The sequence below is a fragment of the Azolla caroliniana genome, unplaced genomic scaffold (assembly GCF_043228905.1).
Source record: "Azolla caroliniana isolate FFs.n. ecotype wild unplaced genomic scaffold, voAzoCaro1.0.p SCAF_21, whole genome shotgun sequence".
NCBI lineage: Eukaryota > Viridiplantae > Streptophyta > Polypodiopsida > Salviniales > Salviniaceae > Azolla > Azolla caroliniana.
The window spans coordinates 11,738,446-11,764,886 of record NW_028230456.1 but is presented as its reverse complement, the minus strand read 5'-3'; the positions used below and the strand labels follow the sequence as shown (position 1 = coordinate 11,764,886).

General features: G+C 43.3%; 1 protein-coding gene across 1 annotated transcript; it reads right to left on the bottom strand.

The window, feature by feature from the left end:
* Positions 1–21,662: 21,662 nt before the first annotated feature.
* On the bottom strand, positions 21,663–24,662 carry LOC147850635 (TOM1-like protein 1). Its single transcript, XM_087336500.1, has 3 exons — positions 24,062–24,662; positions 23,065–23,304; positions 21,663–22,304 (listed from the first exon to the last, which is right to left on the bottom strand). Exons 1-3 carry the CDS (start codon positions 24,587–24,589, stop codon positions 21,876–21,878), a joined length of 1,197 nt encoding a protein of 398 aa, XP_087192626.1. The 5' UTR covers positions 24,590–24,662; the 3' UTR covers positions 21,663–21,875.
* Between the last annotated feature and the right edge of the window lie 1,779 nt (positions 24,663–26,441).

Genomic DNA, 26,441 nt, shown 5'->3' with positions numbered 1-26,441 from the left:
ACAAGCTGACTGAGAAGGTTCGATATGCACGGAACCGGATGGGTCGCGGGAAGACGAACAACACCGGACAAGGAGCGCGAGCCAGGCGGGAAGATGCCAGGAGGAGCCGGAGGGAAAGACCGGTAGACACTGACACCGACACAATGATCCGACCTCAAATTGAGCTTGAGGGGGAGTGTTGAGCGAACAAGCTCCCCCGGATCCAGATCGGCTGAATAATCCATAGCCAGATCGGTATCTGAAACGGAGAACCAGATCGGTGTGCAAATGGTATCCGGAATTAGGAGCCGGATCGGATTGTAATCGGTAGGCCGTTAGAGGCCTATGAATCTAGCCTAGTAAGTAGGCATATTTTTGGGAGTCAGTGTCAGTCGCTCGTATGAGCATTGAAGTACCTGTCAGTACTTTTGTCAGTCCTTTTAAGGACTTGTATAAAAGGTGTTATATAGGACACAGTATGTACATAATGTTATTATTTTGAATTGAGTTCATGCTTGCTGCTCTCTTTGTCTCTCCTATGTATTCTCTATTTTTAAGCGTCTATTAAACCATCATTCTATGTTTCTATTGCTATCCGGATAAACTGGTTTGTCAAAGCTTCCGCGTATTAACTTTGACAAAAAGGAGTCATCATCAAACTCTTCACGTTCAAGAATAACGAGATTGAAGGTGTATATGCAATCTATCAATTCAACAAACAACATTAGCAACTGTTTCCGAAAGAAAGAAATGTAACCAAAGGCCTCCTGGACGTAATCTACTCAGATATGTGGGGTCCAACTCATACAACAACATTCAGAAGATGCCCATATTACCTCACATTCATCAATGATTTTTCTAGAGACACCTAGTGAAATGTTCTTACAAATCCAAATATTTAAAAGCGGAGTCGGAAAGGCAACCGGCCGGCATGTACGATATCTTCTATTGGACAGAGGTAAAGAATACTGCCTTCACGGCATACCTTCGACAAGAAGGAATTCTGCAGGAGTTTACTTGCTGGCACACAGTTCAACCAAATGGAGTAGCTAAACGGAAGAATCGGCACATCCTCGAGGTAGCACGGGCCATGATGAATGAGAAGAACCGGCCGAAATATTACTGGGCCGAAGCAGCATGCTATGTTGTCTACCTCATGACCTAGTGCACAACATTTGGCGAGCATGACATTATCCTCCATTAAAAATACTTTGGGAAAAAGACGGACTTATCACATGTCAAGATATTTGGCTTGATTGCATTTGTGCACATCCCTGATGAGAAGCGGCAAATGCTTGATCCAAAATCAAAAATATGGATCCTCGTGGGGTACTCACTTGAGCAAAAGGAGTACAAATGCTTTAACCCATCTACCCAAAAAGTTCATGTGAGTGGGTATGTGATCTTTGACGAATCGACATCATGGTACGAACCTAAGCTGACTCCACCCGAACCGATTGAAGCTAATCTAGACATAGACTTGGAGGATGATTAGTTGAGGCCTACACCTAAAGAAAGTCCAATCTCAACCAATTTGAGTGGACCTCAAGAGCCTCCAAGCGATCAAACCATGTCATGACCAAGTTCGAAATTGGACAAAGGGAAGAACAAAATGCCAGAATATGAATCCTATGAAAATGAGTTGGCTCACTCACTAGACAGTGAGTATGCTGAGTTTGACGTGCCCATTACAAGGACATCCAGAGTGAAGAAAGTACTTGCAAGAACCAATGAGAAACTCTGACATAACGATTATATGGCATATCACTATGCATTTATGATAAAGGTGACGACTGTCCATGAGCCTAAATGTTTTGCCGAAGCCGCTCAGGATCCACGATGGGTCGAAGAGATGAATGAGGAAATGCAAGCTCTCGACAAGAATGAAACTTGGAACCTTGTCCCTCCGTCACCTCACCAAAAGAAATCGGTTGTTGCTAGATCGATCGATATAAAGCCCGCCTTATTGCAAAAGGCTACATGCACAAATTCATGGGGTCGATTATGAAGAGATCTTTTCCCTGGAGGCAAAGATTACTACCATTTAGACTGTGATTGCAATTGCAGCAACAAAAAGGTGGCACCTCCATCAAATGGATGTAAAGAACGCCTTTCTTCAAGGCGAATGAGACATGGTACGACCACCCGACTTCAAGTCAAGTACACATCTAACTGCCAACTGAAAAAGCCTCTCTACAACCTTGGGTAGGTGCCCAGAGCATAACACTCGATGATAATGCAACATGTTCATCAATCAACTTCAAAATGTCCAAGACTGACAATTCCCTGTCCACCCAGAGCGACTCTAGAGGACACTTATTCATTATCATATAGGCTGACGATTTGGTCATTGGAGGAGAGCATGTTACCAATATCAATAACATCAGGAAGCTCCTCTTCATCCAATTCCAACTGAAAGACATGAAGGAGCTCCATTACTTCCTTGGCATTGAAGTAATTTGGACCCCGAATGGCATCATCATCTCCCAACAACACTACATTCTAAATTCGAGACGATTGAGTGCAAATGTGTTCTATGACACATATCTAGTAGGTAGTTAGTTAAGTCGCCACCGTTTTGTAAGAGATGTTGTAGTGAGAGAACATAGAGAGAAGGTGACTACATAAGCACCTTCTCCTTCTCTTTGTAACGACTGGTTCATTCTTGTTCTTGTTAATACAGTTTTTCTTGTTTTCTATAAAGTATGTCTATCTTGTTCTTGTTAATACAGTTTTCTTGTTTTCTATATAGTCTGTCTATTTGTCTATTTGTCTGTCTCTCTCTCACACACACACACATATCCCTTCCGCTGCACAAAATCATATCTGATTCTTTACATGGTATCAGAGCAATTGGAAGCCTAATCCAAGCCCATCCATGTGTGTTGTGTGTAAGCCTATGTTCACGAAGAACCAGTCGATCACTATTGCAGCAACCTACACAACTCGTATCAAGAGATGATGAAGAACAAAACTCACTGAATACAATTAGTCAACATGAATACTCAGATGGGAAGCGCTCTTCCTACTGAGAAACTCGACAGAAACAACTTTGCATTTTGAGAGTATAAGATGCGGCAATACCTTGTCGACCAAGGTTATTGGGGTTATATTAAAGGAGCACAAGAAAATCAACCCAAGCCCACACATGTCAACCATCCAACTTGGGAGTAAGCAACGAGTCGTGTGTTGTATTGCCTTGCATCATGCCTTCATGGTCATATGCTTGGCTATATTCGAGAAGCCAAAACGCCAAAAGACGTGTGGGGGAATCTCAAAAAGATATTCATGGCCAACACGATCGTACGAAAGCTTCAACTCCATCAAGAGTGGAACAATATTCAACAGAGGGACATATCAATCGGCAGCTACACCTTGAAGATCAAGGAGCTATGAAATGTCCTCGGGTCGATCAATGTCAACATTGACGACGATGAAATGGTGGAGATATGCCTTGGCAGCTTAGTGCCTCGGTTCGATGCAATAAGGTTAGCCGTCCTTGCGAGGGAGAATCCTCCCTCCTTCTTCGATCTCTAGTTGATGCTACTGGTCGAAGAAAATCATGTTCGGACAAGAAGCAATGTGCAAGAAGGACACATGCTCTATTCCAATTTTCATGGAGGAAGAGGGCAACATCGTGGAAGAAGAGGCTGATTCGGTCAAGGTCACCACAACCAAGAGCAACCCCGTTGTCGTGAAGATCCGTCACTACGTGTGGATCATGAGGCGGAACCGCCGGGGTTCTGGACCGGAAGGATTCGAAGTTTGCACAAGCTTTAGCGAGAAAGTATTTCAGATAGATTGAAAGAGAGAGAGAGCTTGAGATAAGATAGAACGCTTGACTTTAGATTGAGAGAGATTAATATTGAACTCTTGACTTTAGATTTGAAGAACAAGATTGATACATCAATTAGATAACGAATTTCTTACTTTTAATTTCTTGATTAATACATCGCTCCCCTCTGATCTTTTTCATCCACCCTTTTATAGATGCTCCCATGCATATGATGCATGTGAGGGTACAAGACATGCATACAATGCATGGAATGCATGGAATGCATGGAATGCATGTGATGCATGTTTGCCATTTAGCACTCATGCATCACATGTCACTCAATCAAGCTCTAATATGACAATTTACATGTAAAGTTGTAATGATAAAAATATAATCCCTAAAGAAATGATTTGGCTTAATGGTAAGCCTATTGCTTCTTATCTTGGAGGTGCAAAGTTCAAGTCTTGCTTACATCTTTTTCTTTTATGCACAGTTGCCGCCGCTAGTTACCACCGGCTCACCGGCTCCACCGCCAGTTTTGGTTGGCCAAAAACTTTTACAAGTAGCTAGGCCACACCAACTCATCCAAGTAGGTTAGTTCAAGTCCCCTTGAACTCTCTATGCTCCACACATAGACACAAAGATAACAGCTTTTGCTCTACCTTATATATGGTGAGATTCGTATTTGCCCTGTCTATGTGGGATATCTCATAGTTTTATCTTTCTCTTTTCCTTTGCAAACTTCCTACCCAAATAACTTGAGACTTAGATTTCCGTTTCTTATGTAGTAAAGTGCATTCGAAAGCTCTTGAAGACCTCCATCTTTTTGTACTAAGATATTAAACTTATGTAAAATAGTATTTTCACTATTATTGTTTTATATTATTCATACTAGATTTCGTATGTTTTATGCGATTTTCACACCATTGCTGAAAATCTTCACGACAACGCGAACAGAACTTCTACTACTAGCAAGACGTTTCAAACGTATGATGGGGAGTGTCTGGAAGATGGGGGAGGAATCATGTCGGACCCAACCAGCAAAACAACTCTGTCTAGTGCAAATACTATGCAAATTCGGCCATTACGAGGCAAAGTGTCGGAAGAAGAAGAGTGAGCCGACCTTCACAAGCCGACAACTCACCAACTATGCCTCAAACTCCGACTACGACGATCGTAGCAGAATGTTCATGATGTGGCATAGAGTGAATTCGATGAATTCAATGACGGCATCATGCCAAACAAGCACCTCAAATTTGGAAAATGTATAGTTTGTCGACTTAGAGGCATCCAATCACATCACGTCTCATAAGTATTGGTTCCAAGTGCTGGATTTTTCACCCACCAATAGGGAACGTGAGCTAGGTTTAGACCATCGTGAGACAGGTTAGTTTTACCCTACTGACGAGTGGTGCCGCAATATTAATTCAACTTAGTACAACAGGAACCATTGATTCACATAATTGGTCATTGCGGTTGGTTGAAAAGCCAATGGCACGAAGCTACCATGTGTAGGATTATGACTGAACGCCTCTAAGTCAGAATCCATGCTAGACGCGGTGCTCTCTACCTCCCTGGTTGTTACCCGACTTATAATAGGGGCGCTTGTGCGTCCCCGATGAAAGCTTGAATGACTCGGCTATGTGGAAACTAGCGATGACACAATTCACCCCATTCTACATGTTGGTAATGTCCCATTCGGCGAAGAGGGCAACGTCCTGCATGTTCCAACAATAACGAAGAACCTGGTCTCGGTTGGCCAAATTGTGGAACAAGGCATGCAAGTTCAGTTCAATGACGGAGGATGCTTCATCGAAAAGGAAGGCTGAACAATCACTCGTGGATGGAGAGAAGGCCGAATGTTCATCCTCGACTCTCACGACATGAAATCGGCAATGTTTTCCAAGGGCCATAACGCCGACATCGACATAGAGTTAAGGCACAAAAGGATTGCCCACATTAATCTCCAGAAGCTCAAAGGAATGAAGTCGAAAGGAGTCATCATCGAACTCCAAATCTTTACCGAGACGGAGATTGCAGGCGTATGCGAAGCCTGCCCATTAAGTAAACAACAGTGACAACTGTTCTCAAAAGAGATAAACGTAAGCCAAGGGATCCTGGATGTAGTACATTCAAATCTATGGGGAATAACCCAAACGACAACATTCGGAGGTTGTCGGTACTATGTGGCGTTCATCGATGACTTCTCTAGTCACACCTAGATATTCCCAATGCGGCAAAAGATTGGTGTTCTCGCACTTCCAAAAATTCAAACACAAAGTCGAAAAGGCAACCGGTCGGCATGTTCGATGCCTTCGATCGGATGGCGGCAATGAGTATTTCTCTGATGCATTCATAACATACCTTCGACAAGAAGGAATTCGACAGGCTGAAGTAGTGAACATGACTAATGAATGAGAAACATTGCTGAAATCATACTGGGCTGAAGTAGCGAACACGACTGTCTATCTCATGAATCGATGCACAACATCCGAAGTGCACAATGTCACCCCCTACGAGAAATTCTATTGAAAGAAGACAGATCTATCCCACGTAAGGATATTCGACTCTATCACATTTGTACATATTCCCTATGAGAAGTGGTAGAAGCTTGATCCTAAGTCAGAGAAATGTATTCTTCTGGGGTACTCACTCGAACAAAAAGGGTATAAGTGCTTCAACCCCTCTACCAAGAAGGTATGAGTGAGTAGGGATGTCGTATTTGACAAATCAGTGTCTTGGTACACAACTAACTCAACTCCATCCGATCCGATCTAAACCAACTTTGATATAGACTCGAGGAGGGTGATCGATTGAGGCTCACAATAGAGGAAATTCCAATCTCAACCAGGTTGAGTGGACCACAGGAGCTCAGAACGACCAAAGCACGTCAAGGCCGAGTCCGAAGCAGGACAAATGAAAGCGCTCCACCCGAGAGAAGAATGTAGTCAACCGATTTCGCTACAATGACTACATGGCATATCATTATGTATTCATGATGAAGGTGGTGACAGTCTGAGAGTCGGAAACATTTTCCGAAGCCATGAAGGACCTGCGATGGGTCGAAGCAATGGATGAGGAGATGCAAGAACTCTACAAGAATAAGACATGGGATCTCGTCCCCTCTTCACCCCACTCAAAGCTCTTCTGCCGGCCGCGTCCAGTTGTAATCTTTTCTGTTTTCCTATTAATCATTAATTCGCTAAGTTTCTTCGTGTCTATGGGCTTTCCCGTGTCCTTGTCTCTGATCTATTCCTGTTGAGTTTGCGTATCTGAGTGAGTGAGCCCGTGAGCTCATCCTTGCTATTCGGCAACCATTCCAGAACAATATACGCCTCCGAGCCCGTGCACTCACCGTTCGGCACCTAGGGATCAATCTGGATCGGATACATGTTCAGAAATCGATCTAGGCAAGTTATCCGGAAAGGATCCGAACAACCTTCCTTCTCTCACTAGCTCCTTTAGTCCAAGACCCCGTGTTGGAAACGCGGCCGCTAGTGCGGAACAAATCACACTCTTCTAGAGAGAAGATCATAAATAGATACAAGCAAGGTGGATTGATAGCAACAACAATATCAACAGAAACCGCAATGCATGAGAGAGACGTTAGGCACAAGATGTACTATATTTTCAACATCTCCAAAACTAGATTACAAAGTCAGTTTATATATACGTCCATTAGAGACCCGCATTCAACACTCCCCCGTAATGGGCGTATACATCGAAAATCTGTAAATCGAAATAAATGTATAATACAGTTTGATGCAAAGTTTTTGAGCAAATTGAAATTTCGTTCAAGTCGGTGAACTTCAAAAAACAAGAGGCCGAAGTGGCCGAGTTGGGGAAAGTAAAGCCGAACTTCGAAGTGTCAAAGTCGATTGTTCGAAAACATCATAAGTGTCCGACTTAATCATACTAATTCTTCATTACGCCCATCTGGTGCCAAAGGGATCATAATCGATCCGCCGAAAGACACTTGGTCATCCCATCTACGACATTATCGGCTATAGGTATCTTCTCAAGGTCGATTTTCCCTGACATGACGCAATCCCGAACAAAGTGATATCGAACGTCGATATGCTTAGAGGCATTGTGATGAACCGGATTTTTCGATAGAGCAAGAACACCTTGACTGTCGCTATAGACAACTGGAGCCGAGTTGGATTTGACTTGTCGAAATGTGAATGCGAGCCGACGGAGCCATAAAGCTTCTTTCGCCGTGTCTGACGTGGCTACGTATACGGCCTTGGTTTTTGATGTAGCAGTGCACTCCTGGAGTTTCGATTTCCACGAGCTCGCTCCATTGCCAAGTTTGAAGCAATATCTGGTTGTCGATTTTCAACTATCCACACATCCGGCAAAGTCCGAGTCGATGTATCCGACTACGCCAGATGTGTCATTCGAACCGAATAGGATGCCATGGTCTTTTGTGCCCACCAGATATCTGAACACATGCTTTACTATGTTCCAATGCGATCAACCATGATTGTGCATGAATCTACTGATGACTCCTACGACGTGAGCAATGTCAGGCCGCATCGCGACCATCGCATACATCAGGGAGCCAGCTGTTGGTGCATATGGTACCAACTTCATAATTTCCCCCTCCGAGCCGGATGTCGGACAGTCTCGCTAAGACACCGAAGGCTAATGGGGAGCGGGGTCGAAGCAGATTTTCCTAATTGCATGTTGAAGTGTTCGAGGACACGTCTAATATAGATAGATTGGGACAGAAACAATTTTCTTCGATTTCGATTCTGACTAATCTTCATGCCGAGAATGTGTCTTGTTGGACCGAGGTCCTTCATGGCAAACTTCAACTGCAATTGCCGAACGAGTTCACGTAGATGATGAGGAAGATGGGAGATCCATCTCGAGTTGTTTTGGTGAAGAGGTAGTGGTCCTCATTGCTCTTTGAGAAGCCGATCGACTGGATGAAGTCGTTGAACTTCTTGTACCACTATCGTGGTGCTTGTTTGAGGCTGTAAAGACTCTTCCTGAGTCGGCAAACTAGATGTTCTTGGTCGGGTGCCACGAAGCCTTTCGGGTGCTCCATATAAATTTCCTCCTCTAGATCCCCATGGAGTAATGTTGTTTTGATACCTAGCTGAATCAACTATAAGTCCTCGGCTGCCACGATGCCGAGCAAGAGTCTAAGCGCTGTCATTTTCACCACTGGTGAAAATATTTCATCGAAATCAACGCCATATTCTTGTCGAAAACCCTTAGCTACTATTCTGGCCTTGAATTTTGGGGTGGTCGAATCAAACGTCTATTTGACTCGATAAACCCACTTCCACGAAAGAGCATATCGATTCTTCGGGAGCTTGACCAAGTCCCAAGTTTGGTTTGCTCGAATGGAGTTCATCTCGGACTCCATTGCCAGATGCCAGGTGGCCGAATCGGCAGATGCCGATGATGCTTCTTCATATGACGTCAGATCTCCGGCGTCCGTAAAGATGATACCAGGACAGTATCTCTCTAGGGGTTGTGAGAGACTCTTGGATCTTTGAGGTATGACTGAACTAGTCGCATCGGGTGTCTCAATCGGATGGTCAAGATCCAAATCGTTCGGTTGTGCCAAGTCGTGCAGAGTCGAGTCAGTGCTAGAGGTTTTGGCTACCCATGAAGCCGACCTCGTGTTGTGTGTTGTGCCTTCATGAAGGGTTGGCACACCCAAAAAAATTACCCTTCGAACTTCGGTCGGCTTTTCGGCAAATTGATGGATGGCCGACTCATTGAACACTATATCCGAACTTCGGATGATCTGTCTGTGTTCGGGGTCCCTGAGTCGGTAGCCGATTTTGTCATATGGTCCATAACCGAGGAAAATGCATTTCCTGGACCTTGGTGCAAGTTTGCGGTGATTGTCTTTCTATATGACGGTGTATGCCTCGCACCCGAAAATCCTTAGCTTGTCGTAATTCGGCTTGCTACTGGTCCATAGTTCCTGAGGTATCCAAAGTCCTAGAGGCTTACTCAGCGACATATTGATTATGTGTACTACCGTAAGTAGGGCCTCTGCCCAGAAGCCATCTGATAGTCCAGAGTGTTGGAGCATGGAAACTGTCAAAGTAAACGTGCGGAAGCGTTTGACAAACCGGCTCAGCCGGTAGCAACAAAAGATGAAAAGAAAACTTAACACACACACAGTACGCGTACCCAGTAGAGAGAGAGAGAGAGTAGAACATAAACTCTATTAAAAAATAACACTCTAAAACTCTGTGTCCATAGAATCTACTCAGAGAGCACTTTTATACATGTCCATAAAAGGACTAACAGAAGTACTGACAGGTACTTCAATGCTCATACGAGAGACTGTCACTGACTCCCAAGAAATATGCCTACGTACTAGGCTGGATCCGTAGGCCTCTAACGGCCTACCGGTTTCATTCCGATCCGGCTCCTGGCTCTGAATATCATCCGGACACCGATCCGGTTCTCCGTTCCAAATACCGATTCGACTCTGGCTTATTCAGCCGATCCAGATCCAGTTGAGCTTGCTCGCTCAACACTCCCCCTCAAGCTCAACTTGAGGTCGGATCATGGTGTCAATGTCCGCAGTAGCCGGTCCTTTCCTCCGCCTTGCTCGCGCTCCTTGTCTGGTCCAGTCCCGTTTCCCGCAACCCTTCCGGTTCCGCGCACCTCGACCTCCTCGGTCGGCTTGTCGTCTTAGCAAACTCATCTCAGATCCTTCACTACTACGACTTCGGCGCGTGTCAACCCATTGTATCCTCCGTTTCGGTGTCGACTTCCGTTGCCTTCTCATCCGCTTGGCCATTAGTTGATCCGGGTCCTCCGAATCTTGAACTGAATTGGCTTCGCTTCCTCCGATTCGTTCCAGCTCTTGTCTGAGTTGGTCGTCTCCAACTTGTCTTTCGTTTTTAGGCCCTTCACCACATCGAACCACGTCTGTGTCTTGGCCTTCTCCCGGTCGGCTTTGTCCTTCTTGACTCTACCACTACCGCTTGCTCCGACTTGTTCGGATGTGCTGACTCCTTCGATCGGCTTGGCTTTCTTTATTTGCCTATCTCCCCCTTTGGTTCTTTCTTCCTCTCCGGCTCCTTGTCTGGTGCCATCCGTTCCCGTTCCTGTTCTCCCCCTCAAGTGCGGCACATCAAGACGTTGAATGCTGAGCATCTACGAAAAATGTGGCAACTTCTCCGATTCAGGCATCTTGGTGAAGATGTCGGCAACCTACCGACATGTGTGAACATATCGAAGTTCAATTTCACCGCTCAAAACCCTCTCACGCACAAAGTGATAGTGCACTTCTATGTGCTTCGTCCGAGCATGGAACATTGGGTTCTTGGCGAGTTGTATGATGCTCATGTTGTCGCAGTAGATCGGGATCAGGATCGGTACACCAATCCAGAGGTCACGCCGCAATCATCAAAGCTAGATGGCTTCAAAGGTGGCAATGGTAGCGCCTCGGTATTCAGCCTCAATGCTCGACAAAGCCACTGTTGGCTGCTTTTTGTTGCTCCACGCAACAACCGCGCTACCAAGAGAAAACATGTAACCGGAGGTGGATCAGCGATTTGGTGCATCACCAACCCAGTCGGCATCGGTATATCGGAGTAGCTTCCTAGCTATACCATGTCGGTATAACAGTCCCCGGTCCTTCGTGCCACTAACATACCGGAGTATCCGGTGTACGCACTGAACATGCTCGACGGTCGGCTTCTGTACGAACTGGTTGATCATCTCGACTGGATAACTGATGTCGGGTTGGGTGATCGTCAAGTATATAAGGCTTCGACAATTTTTCGGAACCGTTTCTCATCGCAGGCCGGTCTAGAGTCGGGACGTAGCTTCAGGTTCTGGTTCAGGAGTGTGGAGATTGGTCGACATTCCGTCATGCCGAACTTGTACATCATATTCAACACGTAGTGTCTTTTTGAGAGCAATATGCCATCAAGGGTCCGGATCACCTTGATCCCAAGAAAATAATGAAGGTCCCCCAGGTCCTTAATTTCAAATGCGTTTGATAGTTGGGACTTCACTTTGCCGATTTCATCCAGTCCGAGTTCAGTGATGACTAAATCATCAACATATAGCAGGATACAAACCAGACCGTTCCAGATGAACAGTGACGAGTCGGACTTTGAGGCCGCCAACCCCATCTTATGCAACCGATGCGTGAACTTCGCATTCCAAGCTTGGGGGGCTTCCTTCAAATCGTAAAGTGACTTCTTGAGTTGGCACACTGCCAACTTGTTCATCTCCGATTGGAAACCAGGAGGTTGGATCATATAGACCCATTCTTCAAGATCACCTTGAAGAAATGCATTCTTCATGTCCATTTGGTGAAGATGTCATCTCCTTGCCGCAACAATAGCTAGTACCACACGAACCGTCGTCATCTTCGCTACCAGAGCGAAGGTCTCATCATAGTCGATTTCGTGGGTCTATGCATATCCCTTCGCCACTAACCGGGCTTTGTACCTGTTGACTGAACCGTCGGCGTTGTACTTTACCATGTACACCCACTTGCGACCGATCGGTTTGCATTGTCGGGGTGGGTCAACCAGGTCCCATGTGTCCTTGGCATCTAGTGCCCGCATTTCTTCCTCCATAGAAACACGCCAATTTGCATCTTTTGTTGCTTTTGCATAGCCCTCCGGCTCACGCACTTCCGCCACCTTCGTCATGGACGCATAATGATGCGCCATGTACTCATTGTATCCGTACCTCATGACGGTTTTCTTTTGACGGGTTGACCAGCGTAACTTTTCGTTATCTAGGTTGAGGCCCTTCTTGGCCGGTTTAGACTTCCTTTACAAAGATCCGCCTTCTTCCTTTCCGGGGTCAGATTCGTTCCGATCCGACCCTTCACTACCGGTATCGTAATCTGGCATCTTCTTCTTCCCCTTCTCTTTGCACATGAACCGTCTCCTCAGTTCCTTGCACGGAGAGAGCACGGCAGAGTGTCCACTAGTCGTAGGTTCTTCATCCGACTGGTCATCCCGACTGAGTCGCTCATTCGGTCCACTGAGCCGGAATGAGATCGGACTCTCATCTAGAGTACCAAATCCTTCATCTTCTTCTTGAACCTCTCAGGGTTCACGAGCCTCATCCTCCGGAATCGGGTATTCGTACTAAACCAACTGTACAACTAATTCCAGAATGAAGTGTGTACTATGTTAGTACTAGCTCCCCTAAATATAGGATGGATTCTAGTACTACGCCAACTTTACACCTAGTACTATGCTCTAGTACTAGCTCACCTAAATATAGAATTGATACTAGTACTAAACCAACAATACAACTAAATCCTGAATTAAACGTGTACTATGTTAGTACTAGATCACCTAAATATAGGATCGTGACTAGTACTACACCAACTGTACACCAAAAGGTCTCCTAAATTTGTATTATGCTTGTTCTAGCCCACCTAAATATAGATTGGATTCTAAGTATTACATCAACGGTACAAAGATTCAGTACATGGAAGTATACTTCCTCTATATAAGCATCAATAGAAATTCCTAATGAATGAATCGCCCCGTTGATGTATTGTACTCTTCCATCAGCCAAGTGCACCGTATAGGTGTGATCACTTACAATGGGTTGGATTCCCCATATCTGAACCAAACGATCATTCACAAAGTTGTGTGAGCTTCCTGAATCAAACAAAAATTGTACGGGAGATCCATTGATATACCCATTTGCACGTAGTAAATCATTGGGACCCAATACATAGTGAGGGAAAGAACATTGACAATTACTTTAATGATGTGTATAGACCTAAGGGAACTAATGTCTCTAACAGCAATCAAGTGGATACTAAGGCACTTGAAAGGCACCTCAGGGGTGTTGCTCAGGTACAGTGTCGCAGAAATCTGTGGGTATGTATAGAAACGAGCGAGACCACCTGGATCTCGGACTAAGGAGCCGATAAGAGAAGCATGAGAGAGATTTTTTTTTCAGCAAAAACACACTACCTCGCATTAGTTAGCAAATAGATTACAACAGATTTTACTCGAATCCACAATGGGATCAACATATACAACTTGGAGGAACAACTACAAAACTATCAAATAAAAAGAGCCAAAACTTACCCGACCCTTAACTCCAACAAAACTGAAATAAACCCCTTTTTTACCCCGACTCTACATCTCCCAACTAACTCTTTTCTAGCAACATTATCCAGGCAACATGACTATATTAACCCACTTTTGCTTCAATTATACATACATAATTACAACCCATGTACAATATTGGGAGCCATCGGTGGAAACAGCCACCTAAGCGCCAAGTAATTCCACTTAGGCCTCGCCGAAGATTTGACTATCATGGGAGAATCATTCCATTTCAACAAGAACTTTGACCTTGCCCTTTCTGTTTCTTCCAATTCCCCCTTAATCGAATCATATCGACCCCGCAACCAAGCCACAACCTCAAACCAAATATTTAACATCACCTCCCCACACGAGAGCTTTTGTTGCTGAAAAACAAACTTACAACGCCTAATCCAAATGTGTCGGACCGTTAAACACGCCACCATAAGCCAAATCTCCTCAAAAAATTCAGAATTTGTGCCCTGACTCACCCCATCACATTGGAACACGCTACCACCCTGCACTATAAATCCATGTCCTTGTGGGTTTAACTATTCACACCAGAAGCGTGAGAGAGATTATCTAGATCGTTTCCGGATAACTTCGTCGGAGTGTAGTCCGGACATGTATTTGATCCGAACCAGTCTCTGGATGTCGGATGATGAGCACACGGGCTCAGACGCGTACATTGTTCCAGAACAACCGTCAGATAACGAGCAACGAGCCCACGGGTTGGCGCACTTAGGTATGCACACACAAATACGAGGGAGCAAAAACGAGAATATAGGTAGAAACCGAAAGACACAGTAAACTCCGAAAGGCAACAGATATAATCGATTAATCTTAAAATAGAGAAAAATACAACTAGACTCGGCCGGTAACAGAGCTTCTAGCTCTGCACACACACACAGAACGATGAGCCTCTGGTTGGGAGCACAAGGGCTTCCTACGCGAGCAAAGGCCTCACCTTCCTCTCAAATCAGTATAGAGAGAAACAGAGAGAATGATAGAGCTCGGGATCTCAAACCATTGGTGAAAATGACCACCCTTCAATTCCTACTCAGAATACTGACAGTCGAGGACCTGGAGCTTATACAGTTAGATGTGAAGACGTCCTTCCTCCATGGCGACCTAGAGGAGGAAATTTACATGGAGCAACCGAAAGGTTTCGTCGCAGCTGGCCAAGAGCATCTAGTCTGTCGACTCGGGAAGAGTCTTTATAGGCTAAAGCAGGCACCCTAGTAGTGGTATAAGAAGTTTGACAATTTTATCCAGCCGGAGGATGTACAGTTTGGTGGGGGTGGATGCCATGATGTGGTGTGTCTAGTGGGAGAAAAAGTGTAGTTCCATGCACACTACACAAACACTTGTACATATGAAAATAAACCTAGGGCTTAGAGGCATTTGAATGCATATAGAGGGGTGCAAGTAGGTTTTGAACCTTGCACCTCCAAAATAGAAGACATTTACCTTACCACTAGGGCTACTACTAAATAGTTTAAATGCTTTCCTTTTCATATTCAAATTGCATAAAAAACAATCGTACAAACCGTGTGCACAAAACCATGGTTTCAAACCCATGGTTTTATGCATGCCACAAGAAAATCCATGTGCGCAAAAACCATGGGTTCAACCAAGCCCATGGTTTTGTGCATGTTAGAAGCATGGATAGACAGACCTATAAAAACCCTAGTAGGGCCTCTTTGGGAGATCATCAACATCATCATCAATTATATAATATTCCTCTTTATCTTCTTCTTATTTATCTACTTCTCAAGTGTACAACCTTTGATCTTTTCAAGTGTGGCATTGGTTTCCCCGTCTCTTACATTAACATCGTCCTCTTTTCGACAAGTTCGAAAACATCCTCCCCATTCCAAGACCCCAGTGGTCCCGCTTGTGCAAAGCACGCACGTACACAAATTTTTGGGACACCGTCATGAAGGGTCAACAGTTCCAAGAAAGTGACCCTTCGGACTTCAATAGGCCTTTCGTCCGTTTTATGAACGACCGACTCATTGAAGACAACGTTCGAACTTCATGTGATCTATCTATAGAGTCAGTATTTGATTTCACCGTCTGGTCCATAGTCAAGGAGAATGCATTTCCTGGACCTCTGTTCGAGCTTCCAGCGATCATCTTCCGAAAATCCTCAGCTTATTGTAATTCGGCATCTTGTCGGTCCATAAATCTTGAGGTATTTGAGGTTCTAGAGGCTACTTGGCAACATATTGATTATGCGTATTGTCATAAGTAGGGCTTCTGCCTAGAAGCCATCCGACAGTCCAGAGTGTTGGAGCTATTGTATATTCACGTCGAATGTCATGTTGCTGGCAAAATCTGACAAATTCCTTTGATTTGAACTCTCCTCCATTGTCGAACCATAAGCATTTTAGCTTTCGTCCGGACTAGTTCTCCACCATGGCAAGCCATTCCTAGAAGATCGACAACACATGATCTTTGGTTCGAGCCAGGTATGCCCACACCTTACGAGTTGAATTGTCGATGAAGCTAACAAAGTAGGAGACACCACCAAGAGGCTAATGTGCCATCGGCTCACAGATGTCCAAATGGACCAAATCAAGCAGACTCGATTCACTTGGTGCTTCCGTCGAGTGTGAGGTTGTGGCTTGTTTGCTGTATTGGCAGTGCTTGCAGAATTGGTGGTTCGAAAAGGAGAGTTTGGGGATGTATCTTGCTCTAGATGAATGTGTTATGTTGATCTTGCTAAGTGTCTGAGTCGTATGTGCCATAGTGATGACACAAGGATATCAACTGGAAACAACCCACTCTCTCTACGTGTGACGTGTAATGGGTACAGAGATGGTACTTTTGAACCTCAAGTAAGCAAGAGGTTCCCCCCTGTGGAGTGTGCACCCTCCTGATGAGAAGCCAGCACGGATGTCGTCTTCGTCAAGTTGTCTGACTGAGATCAGCTGACTTGAGAGCTCATGTACGTGTCAGACATTATGTAGTGCCAATATTGTGTTGATTCCGATTATAGTGCAATGTTGTGAATTTCTGACTCGGACTGAGTCGGAATGCGGGGCCAAATATTGTCGGAATTGTGATCTATGAGGGGTCACATGATTGGAAGTACCCAAATTCAGGAGTGTTGTGCTCGATTCCTTAGTCGTAAGCAAAACTTCTAATTTGACGGAGTTCTCAATGAATAGTATGTTCGGATTGTCCATCAATACTTCGACTAATGAGCTGACATAGTTGACCTCCTCTTGTCGCCTACAATTTAGATCAGCTCGTTGAGCCTTATCATTCTTTGCTTTAAGGGCGCGGCAGTCGGCCTTGACATGTCCAGGCTTTTTGCAATAGTTGAATATTCGGCTTCCTTTAGACTTGCTCCGACTTCGCGGTGTCGCGAAAGTCCGCAAGTATGTGTCGAAATGGCCAAGACCACTGGGGTCTCGAACTAAGGAGCTGGTAAGGGAAGCGAAAGGGGGATTATCCAAATCGTTTCTGGGTAACTTCGTCGGGGCGCGGCACGGACACATATCCAATCCATACAGTCTCCGGATGCCGGATGATGAGCACACGGGCTCGGATGCGTACTCTGTTCCGGAACTGCCGCCCGGTAGCAAGCAATGACCCCACGGGCTAGCAGACTCGGGTATGCACACACAGATGAGAGGGAAAAGACGAGAATACAAGCAAAAACTGAAAGACACAGGAAAATCCGAAAGCAACAAAATAGTTGATTAACTTATAATAAGAGAAGTATAACCGGGCTCGGTCGGTAACAGAGCTTCGAGCTCTACACACACGCAGCGAATCCAGGAAGCCTCTGATCAAGAGTACACGAGCTTCCAAAACAGAGGCCTCACAGCACGACAACAAGAAACCCAAGAAAATGAAGTGAGCTAACCACTCCGAAATCCAGCAATACTTCGTTCTCCCCAAAACACGACTCCCCGATTTAGATCCGTTCCTCCCCTTTTGTAGCACAAAGGGGAGGTTGGATACATCAGCATTGATGATAGCCACTCCTATCAGCAATCCCTCACACGATTTACTCCCATCATATCCTATTATTGCCCTCTTTTTATGGGATCCTTAAAATACCGAATAAACTATCTTTGTCTAGTACTTATTAGACCTCGGTATTTACATATATGTTTTATGTACATAAGCCCTAGTTCGTGTGCATCCTTGCACTCTTTCTCTTATGGCCAGAAATCTTCACAACAGCGGATTACTCGGCGATCGAGAAGAACTTCTTCTCTTGTTGTTCAGTCAGTCATCCGAACTCTGTACTACAAAAGCATCATTGGCCGAATTGTGAACGAATGATCTCCTCAAAGCATCTTCCGTCAAATTTGAGCTCTTCAATTCGGAGTAGCTTACGGTCGTTCTGGATGCATTGCATACAATGGTGACATAGTTTTCCCAAGTCGGAGGCAGGGTGCTCATCAATACAAAAGCTTTTAGCTCATCTTCTATAGTGACTCCCTGAGCCGACAATTGGGAACTCAAATTCTCATATTTGTTTATGTGTGCTTGGAGCGAATTGGATTCTTTCATCCGAAGGTTGTAGAGGCACCAGATCAGATATATCTTTGTTGCAACGACCTTCTTTTTACAGGTGTCCGATAATGTCTTCCAGAGTTGGAAGGCCATTGAACATGATTGCATTGTGAAGTACACTGACTCCAACAAGTGCATCCAAATGGTGACCCGAAAAATCCGATCTAATTTTGTCCACTTATTCGGCTTGTACTCTTCTGGGGGATTTTCGAACTCAATCAGATCTATCGGACCTTTGACAATCAGATAGTCCTGCACTTGTCCTTTCCAGAAGTTGAAGTTCGATCCATTGAACTTCCTTAGACTCATCTCGAATGAGCCAAATGTTGATGCCCTTCTATTTCGGCTTGGTAAGCTTTGTTTGGAGTCGGCTACAAATGGTGGTAGGGTGTGCAGCTTGTTGGCTCACCTGAATTTGTTCTAGACAGATTGGACACGAGCCAAATTTATTTCAACTGTCGATGTGTTCGATTCAGAGTGGCTACAGCCAATTCGTGCCTAACCGAATTGGACCTGAATTTGCTTATTTAGCCGATTAGGTTTCGAATGATGCTGAACTAAACCTATCCGGAGTGACTATGGCAGTTGGAGAGATAGAATCGATTGTTCTTCCCAAATAATGCCTAGCCGGATTGGGCACGGTTATTGGTGATCCGATTCCTTATGCCAATTTCAAAGCTGATAGCAGATTATATGCCGTTTGTGCCTTTTCGGACATCGATCCTGCACCAAGTGGCTACAACGTGTGGATGGACAACATTGACTGGCCTGTCCGAATGCCACCTAGCTTAATGGAACGCAGACGAGGTTGTGCTTTAGTCCTGATCTGCTTTGGGTGGTTACAATGAGCAAGTGAACAACGTCGAATGACCTGTCTGATTGCCGCCTAACCTGATGAAGCACGATTGAGACTGTTTCGATGAAAAATCTCACTCCAAGCAGCTACAATCACGAAGACAAAGTACAACCGGTTGGCCTACTTCAAGGGTGATCTAGCTTATTGGAGTGCAATTTTTCAAGTATTTCTTCTCACAGAGTGTGATCTTGTGGCAGTTTCCGGCTGAGAGATTTCAATTCAGCTGAAATCTTAGATTTTGTTCTATCAAGTAAAATCAACTAGGAGATCTTCAAGGGGGTGAATGCAAGAGTATTGTTGAAGACAGAAGACGATCACCACTAGAATACAGAACCAAGCTCCGATACCATATGTTGGAAGTGATTGTCAGATGCGGAACAAACCCAGCACTCTATATGATGAAGATCTTCTTGTTGATGTTGAACAAGGTCAAGAGGAACTGATTGACAAGAGAAGCAAAGGCAATTGTATTAGCAAACAAGATCAAGATTCAAGTGCAGAGAGTGAGCGAGAGACCAATGGGCACAAACTGTGTAGTTGTATTATTATCAAGAAGTTATAATGGCAACAACAACACAAGTAGGTTACAAAGTTCAGTTTAAATACAATTTGAACTAGGGCAACTACCCTTTCAATATTTATAAATGTGGCCTAGTCCAATGGGACAATGTGAATACGTCTATTATGTACCCGTATTCGACATCTAGTGTGTAGTTGAGCTGGATATCTCAACACACTATGGCAACAAACAATGTATAGAAGGCCTTACATGTTGATCCCTAGCATCACAGTGTAATCATCCAATGCCAAGATCATCACTCAAATTGAGTTGAGATAGTGTTCATGATTTGAGTTACATCTAATGGATAGAATCATTGAATCCCCTAAGTGTTTGTTGGCATAAAAAGCCGACTCCTTCCACTTTTTATCCTTAGTGTGAACACATTCCGAAGTTAGGGCTTGAGTATATAAGCCCAACTGAAACATTGTAAGAGAAAGAGTTTTTACATAAGTGAATAACAGAGCTTCCATTAGAGCTTAATTGTGTCTATCTTACCTTCTACCTTTTTGCATATCTCTACTCTGTCTATGTTGTTTGTTGTACACATCTTCTTGCAGGTCCTCACATATTCTTCCGCATATCATATCATATCATATATTCAACAGTCTCGTCTTTTGATAGAGTTAACTTATGACTCCAATTTTAAAAGTTTTGTTTGATTATCATAAAAGCCTTTCAAACAAATAACACTAAGTAAACTTAATATAATAAAAATTTGGTATTTAAAACATTTAAAAATCAGCTCCCAAAAGTTCTCCCTTATATAAAACCTACTTTTGAATACATAATATTGCCATATACTCTTCCATCTTCCTACTCTAGTTTTAGGTTTACCATAAATACATTTGAAGTTGAAATTTGTTGCTCCCTACAAATGCCTTGACATCCCTTCTATAAAAGGAACCTACTTCTAACCTCACATAAATCCACCACTCAACAAGAAAGTTGTGAGAAAAAGATTGAGAATGGCATTTCCTACATGCATATGCCATCACTCATGTGATGGTTGATACCCTTGCTTTTATTGACATCAAGAATGACCTAGTTTTTAGATTGAACAAACCTCAAAATCTTGCCAACTTCATTATGAGAATTGTGCAAGTTATTAGCTCTTTGGGTCAAAATTGAGTTCACTATTCCATCATGTATAGCTCCAACAAACGTTTTTTGTCAAGTTATTTAATCTTCATGTGTCTTGTTGACTTGTTTTAGCTGCAACTCAGGTTTTTCATGTTTTATTACCTTATCCTTAAATTGCATCGGACCAAATCTTTTCTTAGTCGTTTTGTGTCTAATTATCATATTATCACTATAATAGGCGCTCAAAATCGTGGTCAACATTCTACACTAATTATAAATTGTCCCAAGCACTAAGAATTTTCATGATTAAGAGATAACTTGGAACCTAACAAAAACCTTCTATCTACCAAAACCCAGGACTTCATGGCTATGGAGAGAAATTTGAAATTTTGTTGATCTAGAAACTCGATGGGCCCTTCAAATGCTTTGACACAATATTACATTTCTTGTTCTTACACTTAATACTTAACAGTGAACTATGACCATGTTTATTAATTTATTTGGGCTTACACGATGAAGTTGCCAATTGCAGATATGTACAGACTGCTATAACCTCAATTTTGTTGATCTAGAAACTCGATGGGCCCTTCAAATGCTTTGACACAATATTACATTTCTTGTTCTTACACTTAATACTTAACAGTGAACTATGACCATGTTTATTAATTTATTTGGGCTTACACGATGAAGTTGCCAATTGCAGATATGTACAGACTGCTATAACCTCAATTTTGTTGATCTAGAAACTCGATGGGCCCTTCAAATGCTTTGACACAATATTACATTTCTTGTTCTTACACTTAATACTTAACAGTGAACTATGACCATGTTTATTAATTTATTTGGGCTTACACGATGAAGTTGCCAATTGCAGATATGTACAGACTGCTATAACCTCAATATTATCCAAGTTGTGCGTACTCTAAGAGAAATCACCTGGATAGTGACAAGAGGACTCGCAGCCATTATATATAAATGGGGTTCATGGGTACAGCATTAAGTTTTTCATCATCATCAAAATTAGAGATCAATAAGATCATCACTGTTCTTTTTCCTTGTACCTTGATAATTGTCCTTATGTGAATTCGCCTCTGGCCCTGGCCGACCAAATATCATCTCATCTAAATCTGCAATAGTTGCCTCTTCATCCTTTTGATTCAAAGTCTTGGCAGACACTTTTCTCACTAACGAGTTTTCACTTCTACTGACTAAAGCCTCTTCGTCATCGACGACTCCAACAGGTATTAGAGCTGGTCCTGATGACTGATTGGAAACTAACATAGGAGTCTCACACATCTGTTGGAACCTGCCTAGCACACGCTGGAGCTCATCATTCACATTCAGTGCTTCAAAAAGTAGTTGTTCATCGTTCGTGCCTCTTTCAATAAACCTCTGTATGCTCAACTGTGACTGGCGACATTGCCCAACCAAGGTACCCGTAAGCTCTTCCTGCCAAACATAGAGGAAATTCGGGATTTTAGTTGGAATTATGAAACATTGTTATACTGAATTTCTGAGAGAAACACTAGAAGACATATTAGTAGACAGGTTAAATTATCAATCTAGTAAACCCATTGTCTCACAGTATTTCATGTATTATTAAATATAGCAACGTGTTTTGTCAAGAGCAATGAGCTGATTAAGAGAGGGTGGAAGAATGCCACAGAAGAAAAGCAACACAGCAGTTCATTGCTAGCAAAATAATAGGGTGGTGGCTTGTGATTCTGATGTAATATATACCAAACTTTGGGCTTGGAACCTATTATCATCAATCATTGTAAAAAAAAATTTACATAACCACTTGACTTTCCATCAATTGTCAACGATACCATTGTTTTAACTTGACCTAAATTTCTCGAAACTTCAATTTCCGTGAGTATCAAGGGTTTTAAGAGCATCTAATCAATGATGATTTTCTCGACTGATAAGTAGAACTGGAAGTTTCTACTTTAACCCATTTTCCACTATTTTATCATATATTTATGGTATTTAAGAAAATGCATTTTGCTTTTGTATTGCCATCACAACTTTTTCGGGAGCATGATTTTTATGCTTCCATATCACAAAATAAGTAGATTAAATTGGTTCATGAGAATTCAGATTTGTATATCTATTTGTGCAGAAAAAAAAGTGGATTAAAGTAGTACATATGTGTTCATTCATAAAAAAGCATAATAAAGAATACATTGGACAACAAAAAATGGTGCACCTTAAGAACGTCCTGCGGGGGAGATGACGTGAGTACAGTTGAGAGAAGCTCCACAGCATTTCTTGCAACATCTAAAATCTCCTTGGATTGCTCCAGTGTATATTGACCAATAATAGAAGGCTCCATCACCACTCCAGCATCAAGTTCGGGCTCTAAAGAGAAGGTTCTGGGTGGTGTAAATATTGGCACCAAGCTCTCTGAATCTCGTCCAGGAAATTGCACACCCCTCAATTTTAAACTCTGTTTCAAAAGATCAAGCTCAGTCAGCATGATCCCTGTAAGCCATAGTTGGTGGTCAGGAGTTGAGTTGAACTTCTTGGGACAAATGTCAACTGAACTCCCTCCCCCCTCCTTTGATTAAGTGAAAGAAGATGTCATTATGGACTTCTAATTAGTTTTCAATTTTCGTTTTCAACCTAAACCTATCTTTCAAAGCCTTATAACACAAACTTTTCAAACCAAATGCCAATAGCTTTCCACCAATATCACAGAGCATGTGACTTGATTTGATTAAACTATATATGTCATGCAAACCATGATAGGACACATTGCCTCTTGTTTGCATTTGTAAGCAATGGTGAAACAATCTTTAGAGACCAACAAATTTGGAGAGATTAACAATAATATTGCAAAAATTTATCAAGATCACTCACTCTGCATTTATTACAAGAAATAAATACCTACTTTCCGATAGTTAAAAAAAATATAGACTTTACCATCACCTCTTAGCATTGCCTCACAAAACAATAGAAGGGCCTCTTTAGAGAGGTAAAGTTAAAAGGTATTAGTATCATTTTGATGTGCATGCTTGCTACAAACTTTTGATTCATCTAAAGGGACCACCGATTCTTTTGAGATGCCACCTCGTTTTCTAGTAATACAAGCTCTCATAGCATAAATACAAATAAATATATATATATATATATATATATACACACACACACATAAACATATATCCTTGGAAGTGTAGGAGAGTTAGGGTAACGGAAATTGTTACCTTATAGGTTTCTTCAAAAATAGGGAGGTAGCGGAGCTCATCAGTGGCCTCACCCCACGATTCAATGAGTGTGAGGGCTTTATGGCGAACAGCAGGTGACGTGAGGGGGTCATCCACAGCCTTCACTATCTCATCAAGAACACGTTCTGACGCTACTTCAGAGAACATCTTCTCACAATTCTTCGCACACGTCTCGAGAAGGGAGAGAGTGAGCATCTGAACCGTAGGGTTGCGGGAATGGAGGGCCAGGCGTTTCTTGATGGCCCGAACAACCTCAACCCCCATCACAGGGTCCTGGTTCACCACATCACAGATCTGCATGCACTTCTCCCAATCCGGGCCCTCAGTAAGAGTCTCGGACGAAGCCTCCTCCACCATGCGATCCGCAGCCGTGGGTGCCTGGAATAACTCTTTCACGCGACCACTCACGGAGCTCATTCCCGCGCTCATTTTGCGACCCAGATCCACACCGCCCTCCTTGATGCGCTCCCCTAACATGTTGAACTTGTCCATGAATGCATCCCCCATCTCTCTCTCTCTCTCTCTCTCTCTCTCTCTCTCTGTCTCTGTGTGTCTGTGTGTCTGTGTGTCTGTGTGTGTGCGCCTGCCTGCCTGCGTGCCTGCGTGCCTGCGGGAAGAGGGACGTAGATGTCGCCTATTTCAGTTTCTGTCTGCTAACCCTGTTTCTGTTTCTGCTTCTGCTTCTGATTCTTTTCGTGTCGCGCACTATATATTTCTTCTGCCTTAGACTCTTCTTCTCTGCTGCCCCCCCTCCCCTTACAACTGAATCAATTGTGTGTGTGTGTGTGTGTGTGTGTGTGTGTGTGTGTGTGTGTGTGTGTGTGTTATATGTACATACATATTCTGTTTTAGTTATGTACATGCATAGTAGGTAGGTAGACTCTTCTCCGCTAGAATCTTCAATCAATTGAATTGTGTGAGCCTTTGAGTAGAGTGGTGGTATCTGCGCTTGCTGGTACCACATCTTCTTCTTTCATTCGTTCCTTTACATGTACTGTTATACATATATGGATGGCTCTGCATTTCTTGACCCCTCAACACTCCCCTCCCCTCCCCTTCCCTCCCCTCCCCTCCCCTTCTAAGTTATATCTAAATGCATGACATTCTTCAACCTCTCTCATCAACTATCTATGTCCATGAAACACCTTCCTTATGTCCTCATGTTTTTGTCATTTCTCACTTCTTAAGAAGTCTGTCCATCTAGTTGAGTATGCCGCAAAGACATTACTTGTGTGTTGATTCCTCTGCATTCCCCTTCATAAACCTGGCAAAGGGTGCTTGTACCAATGAGCTTTTGGGCTCACATAGATGACTTAAATCTAGCCACCTGTTTGAGGAAGCTTGTTTAATGGGGCCCATATCCTTGTTCATTGTTTGAGGACCTTCAAGTTGGGCTTTGGGTACCCATCCAGCGTGCGGTTTATGTCATATCGTTGTTGGATGTCATCCCATTTCTTCATTAGGTGCAATTGTGCGGGGATCCTTAGATCTTCTCTATAGCATAGAACTGGGTTTTCGCCGTTATTTGGGTATTGATTATTTGCATTCGAAGAATCCAAATTTGTCAAGTGGGTTGGGACATATCCGTCTTGTATTACTGGGGTTGGATTTTGCCACCATATGCACTTTGGTTTTCTCAACCCATCTTTTTGGGTAGGGACATGTCATTGGTTTACGTGCCAATGGTTTGGGAGGGGGGGGGGGGGGGGGGGGGGCTATGTTTTGGGCCTAGCTTGGTGGTCGGATGTTGTGTTTTATATCCAACTTTGTATAGGTAGCAAAAATTATGTGGCTCTATTGTCCCAACCTTGCCCTTTGGTTAATGTTTTGCGAACACACCACCAAGCGACTTGATTTTTATGGTTTCCATTATCATATACCCATGGATAGTGTGACCCATACCATACTTGTGATTTTATGGGTTTAGGAGCCATTGGGGGTGTCACTGTCTCTCATGTCGATGCAGTTTTGGGTATCCATCTCTACTTATTTTCGTGGCGTGAGGTTGACTCCGACTTTTGAAGTGATGGCGATCGAATGACTCCGAATTTGAGCCAAAGACTTTCCACACAAGCTTAGCATAATGGCTCAAATGCTAAATATGATATGTGACCTCACAAGCTTTCCGCACAAGACGATATAATTGTGCTACTAGAGGGGCACACTCATCATATGATAATATGAGAGCTAAATTGATGCTTGTCACATAGAATTATATTGGACCATTATGACTTATCCCAATGCTATCTTGTTGCCAACTTCTGGTCTTTTGCCATGTGCAAGTACTTCTTTTGATGGATCGTTAATTGCCACTCGATGCGGACATTAGAAACTAATAGCTAATTCAAAAAGCTAGAGA